General features: G+C 39.4%; 1 protein-coding gene across 1 annotated transcript; it reads left to right on the forward strand.

The window, feature by feature from the left end:
• The first annotated feature begins 303 nt into the window (after window positions 1-303).
• Window positions 304-834, forward strand: LOC139134435 (uncharacterized protein KIAA1958-like). Its single transcript, XM_070701296.1, has one exon. It carries the CDS (start codon window positions 304-306, stop codon window positions 832-834), a length of 531 nt encoding a protein of 176 aa, XP_070557397.1.
• The last annotated feature ends 4,928 nt before the right edge of the window (window positions 835-5,762 follow it).

Consider the following 5,762-nt stretch of genomic DNA (forward strand, 5'->3'; position numbering starts at 1 on the left):
TTTATGACATCAATCGGCAAAATGTGCCATTGATCGTTAAACCCGTGATAGCTCCTGTGAAGTACATAATACTTCTAAAGTTTCAGAATTTTCTGAAGAAAACTGTAATTTTCACAGATCGATCATTAGGATAGAGAAAAATATGGTAATGCAGAAGTGTACAGCACGTGTTTTACATGGAATCCACGAATTTGATGATGATACGATTGGCTCATTTTTCGTGTGTCCATAGAAACGTTCCGTCATGAATATTAATTTATGCTAATAAAAATCTGCCATATTTGGCGATCGGGGCGAGTGAATATGAAGAAAGACGATGGGAGCGACTACGAGCCTGATTCGATCTCGGCAGTGAAACACAGCATTGAGAGGTATTTTTCGGAAAAACGATACGGCGTTTCTCTAAATGATAAGCAATTCGACCTAGCTAACGAAGCATTGAAGGCAAAGCGGATGCAACTCAAGAAGCGTGGGATGGGCGGAAAGCCTCAAGCATCTGAGGCAATTTCTCCCGAGGAAGAAAATGCAATGTGGAAGTCTGGCGTTCTTGGAAAGAAGGACGGTGAAACTGTCATCTTCACGCTGTGGTATATCTTTACGAAGAACTTTGGACTCCGCGGTCGCGACGAACATAAAAAAATGACCTTCGGCGATATAAAACTACAGAGAGACAACTCCGGACACTTGTTCCCAGAATTTCGCGAGCGTGACACGAAGACTAGAGAGGAAAGTATATGGATTGTCGCTCCGTCCCCCCTCGCGTGTTTGAAGCTCCCGGAAGTGACCGTGACCAGATTTCGATCTACCGCGAGTTCATCAATCGGAGACCATTGACGCGTGCAACGATGATAGTCCGTTTTACCTTCAACCGATCCCGTCTCATAAGATTAACTCCTTGCTGTGGTTTTATCCGCGACCGATGGGTAAAAACAAGCTTTGATCTTTCATGCAACGGGCTGCAAAATCTATGCCATTTGCTGGACGCAAAACAAACCACTCCGTTCGCAAAACAACAGTGCAAACCCTAAGCAAAGCCGGGAAGCAAAGCCGGCGTTCCGCCTCAGCAGATCATCAAGATCACTGGCCATAAAAATGTGTCGAGTCTCCAGCATTATGACACCGTCTCCATCGATGACCACCGCCGTATTTCAGGCATTCTGACAGATGTCGCCAATCAGCAGAGGTACAGTTCTGAGCCTGCCACGGTGACAGGCGTGAAGACGGAGTGCCCGGCGAAACCCATCGCAAATTCACCGATCGCGAAAAGACCACTCTCCCCGCTGCAACCGAAGACAGAAAACGCGCTCGCCCGTGCACATACGATAATGAATAACTGTACATTTAACATCACGCTCGCACCGAAAGTCAAGAGAAGCCGTCCATTTGTCATCGAATCTTACAGTGATAGTCAGTGATTCAGTCTGTTGACTGTTGCATTTGTTTTTCGATTTTTGATGTTTTTGCTGACGTTGCACGTTGACGAAGTCAGTGTCGTTGCGTTCTTGTGTTTGAACTTCAAGTCTATTTCGATTGTACGTTGCCGTGCTCATTCAGTCGTTTCAATCATTAGAAAATTTTAATCTGTAAGCACTTAATGTTCATATTTGAAAAGTTTATTAAACGTTCGGATTTGTGCAACTTTAAAGGTCTCCTTCCCTTTTTTGTTTGTACGTTTGCGAGTGACAGCTGTGATTGAGAATGAGTTTGTTTACATGTAAATAGATTACATCATACTTATATCAATGCGCAAAGTGATTTGGCTTGGGCTTGGAATGACGATGTCACGTCTAATGTCGCCATAAAAATGACAAAAAAACGCTCAATTTAGCCATAAGAGATTGAAAAAATAAATTATTTTCCTGGATATTTAGTAATAATAAGGTATATGATAAAACCTTTACGGCCCTTGTACGGATTTTGCGGACCTCGGTCGTACGGCGTACGGGCCCTCGCACGCTCGGGCCCTTCCGCCGTACAACCTCGGTCCGCAAAACCCGTATCAGGACCGTAAAGATTAAATCTTACTCAGCTCTCACTGTTAATATGTCGTTGGCACTGCTTAACGAATATGACAATAATCAGAGAAAACGTTTAATCAATGAAAGCATTATTGCGGCATCTTCATAAAATGACTTTGCTTTAGCTTGAGTATACGAAGCAACGAAAGGGCAACAAATTTTTACTTTCTAAGAGGTTGGTCCTCATATGTCATTATCAGAGTAAAATCAATGGCATCGTAACCTTTGCAGAGTTTCTATGAATTTCATGTCTCTTAAGTGTTCGACTTTTAAACTATCTTCGTAGGTTGATTGCTAAATTAATGTTTTGGCCACGTATCGTAAATTTCGTAACAGAGAATCGGACACTAAGACAGAGAGTGTTTGTACTTGTGTGAACACAACACACCGTGTCTCTTAAAATTCGTTATAACATGCTGTGATGACTATTATCCTCGCAAACATCGCTCAAACTAAAAACTTTTGTGATGGTTATTTTAGTGTTTATTCATATAATCAATTGTGCAGATTCCATTCACAGAAAAGCCTAATTAAAATAACAAATGATCTTCCTATAAAATTTAAATTTTTACAAGTTTCACACATATATAACTCAAACTAAACTATGACAACCATTATAATTTTTCATAAAAAACACTGTTGTTAGGACATGTTTGCACATATTATACATGATATTACGCCATCTAAGTAATTTTGACATTACCTTACATATGAACGTTGTCATTATTTTGGAAAAGTATCGATCTAGTCTTCTCACTGACATATTACATTTTTAACAGTATAGCAATGACATTACTTTTTAAACACCAACATGTACATGGGAATTACGTCAAAATACGACAATAATCACACTGAGTAATTTAACTATAACAAAAAGGAAACCAACCCTAAGTACAAGACCATCGCACAGTAAGATATTTTTGTAATTCTAGTCAAAATCAGCATGACAAATGCCTCGAAATGCCTATCCAACAAAAAAATGAAATTAACAACAAATTTGATCGTAAAAAAGTGACAATTGGATGCTCAAATAGCTGCGCTTATTATTACACCTTTAAACACAAGATGAAATACATAATAGTAGTATTCTCAAAAGATACTGATTACAATGAAAATATTAACAACGAAACGGTTGTGCAAATCTTTGTGTAGACTATTATGTCGATATTGTTTTGTTAAATTTTACGATGATATGCGTCGAGCTCTTCATATTCTTCTGTAGAAATTCATGTCAGATGATTGCACAAGCACAAAGTGGAATGAATATTTGACCTCGAAGATACCTGACAAAAAATTGACATTGACAAAATACTTTCAAACGAGGAGAGAACAAACACATACACACGCACTCACACATGTTTGCACATATTATTATGAAGAGGGAGATTCCGTCCGGCAATACATAGAGAGAGAAAGAGAGAGAGAGAGAGATAGACAGACAGACAGAGACAGACAGAACTTTGTGAAAGAGCAAATAAATATGTTTGGTCGATCCCAGCAAATCCTTTTTTTTGCAGTTCGAAATGCGTGACTGTAAAACAGGTGTCTTTGATGCAAAGCAGATTACCATAAGCGAGCAGCATGCGCATTTTCAATTCAAAGCAATAATGCATAGAACCAACATGAAAGTCAAGTGGAAAGAAATAATTACCTTGCATCCAGCACTTTGCCAAGTATTGGTGTTGTCAACAGAATAACTGCATCTGTGCTGGGTGGTTGACACTTTGAACTCGATGCCATGTTCTGAAATGGAATACATTTTGTAGACGTAGCGGCCGTGAGAAAATCTTGATAGGCAATGTTATGAAGTAAAATTACCTCTAATATGAATCACATAAAATTACAATATAAAGCATAGACAGTAGAGAAACTACTGTCTATGAATAAACATGACAACTTTAGGATCTTTTTATGTTGGTCCCTTGGTGTTGCGGACCCATTCGACCATTAATAAAAATGTGTATCACATGATATACAGCTATTCGCTCGACCTTCGTCAGAAACAGATTTTTAGAAAGGCTTTTAGAGATTCAAAGCTACTCCCGCAGAAACACCTAAAATAGTATGTGTCCATTCATCTTTCATATTTTCCTATGTGAGTGAAATGTCAACTTTGAATTTTCCCTATACTCTATCATTTCTAAGGTTGTTCGTGCGTCCAAAATGAATGCCTGATACTCTAAATCGAACTTTCAACAAGCATATTTTCAACCATTCTCTTTCGAACTTAGATTGAAAATTTGGTGTCACCGTGTAAATTATAGTAGTAGAGAAACAAGGTTCCCATTTTTACCGATATTTGGCATTCATGACAGTCGCCATCCCTGTGTTTCCTCTATGGAAAGAATAAACAATTTCCTATTTTCACAAAACTAAGCCAGAGAAAACTCTACTGATTCCATAAGCTTCAAAATGAGCCCCTAAATGCTGCATCCCAAATTAGGGAGCCTTTAGTAATTACAGAGAGGTGGGCCGGGCGAACTGGGGGAGGGTCCCATTTTTATAAAACTATCCAAGAGGGAGGATTACTTTTTATACACCTATCTTGTGGAGAGGGTCACTTTTAACAGAAGATGATTTATACTGTCAAACCTTTGGCTGTCAATGTGTTTTTCCTCAATAGGAAATCACCGACGAAATACGTTGATTCTTTAAAATACATACTGTATACAAATTATCGACAAGCTTCATAAGCAAAGAAGATGCAGTGGTATCCTACATTAAACACCTTGAACAATTAACTGATGAAAGACAAAAGACAAAAACATATGGGACAGGTTGCAAAGTTTATATCAATAATCAAATGTCTCTAAATGCGCAGATATTTAGAGGTTATTACCCAATATCGCCTGTTCCTGTGTCGTATCAGCATGAGTGTCATTTGTGCTGCGTCAGACACGAGACGGAGTCGAGTGTCTGACGCAGCACAAATGACACGAATGCAGATACGACACAAGAAACAGGTGATATTGGGTAATAACCGATTTATCATATACCCATGCCCATAATTTTAGGGAATTTTTACAGAAACGAAACGAAACGAAAAACTTTTAATTTTGAGGCTTTACTTTATTACGGTTTGCGCATAAATATCAGAATGTTTATGTGAACAGGCTTCATTCATAAAGTATACGACGAAGATGTCAACATCACGCGCGACATCGCTGCAAGTCGTCCATATCTCAATGAAACCCAAGAAGAAAGACACCGGGATACAAAAATCGTCATACTTAAGGAACATTTTAAGATGCAATATGCTATTACAACTGTAACCGATCAAAAACTGCTCAGCTTTAAATCTATCCTGATTTCGATCGTCATACGGCACGGAGCTCGCGCAGAGAGGGGACGCCATTTTGTTAGTTTACCTTTAGAGTTGCCATGTCAACAGTCGTCGCGCGCGTAACATCGCTGTCACGCCACGCGCTTACTACCTGTTCGGTGGAGACCGTGCACAGGTGCCGGCGCCGTGCGAACAGCAGAATGTTTGCTAGAACTTGACCAAAAAAATACCATGGGAAAACATTTCAAGACTCAACGTGATATTTCCGTATTTTGCAACCAGAAATACCCGTGTTCCTCGATGCCCTTCAAGTTTTTACGTCAGCGACATCGCTTCGCAGGCAGGGAGCGGCAGCCATTTTGTTGTTTACGTTGTTTACGAACAAACTGCTAATGTAGTTCGGGAAAACTCTAAAACTGATGACGTTCATCGTGCATATCTCAACGTTTACCGTGAAATAT

Source organism: Ptychodera flava, chromosome 6 (assembly GCF_041260155.1).
Source record: "Ptychodera flava strain L36383 chromosome 6, AS_Pfla_20210202, whole genome shotgun sequence".
NCBI classification, from domain to species: Eukaryota; Metazoa; Hemichordata; class Enteropneusta; family Ptychoderidae; genus Ptychodera; species Ptychodera flava.

What these genes read in the sequence shown, in the direction of transcription:
- LOC139134435 (XM_070701296.1), top strand. Translation starts at nt 304, where the DNA reads ATGAAGAAAGACGATGGGAGCGACTACGAGCCTGATTCGATCTCGGCA.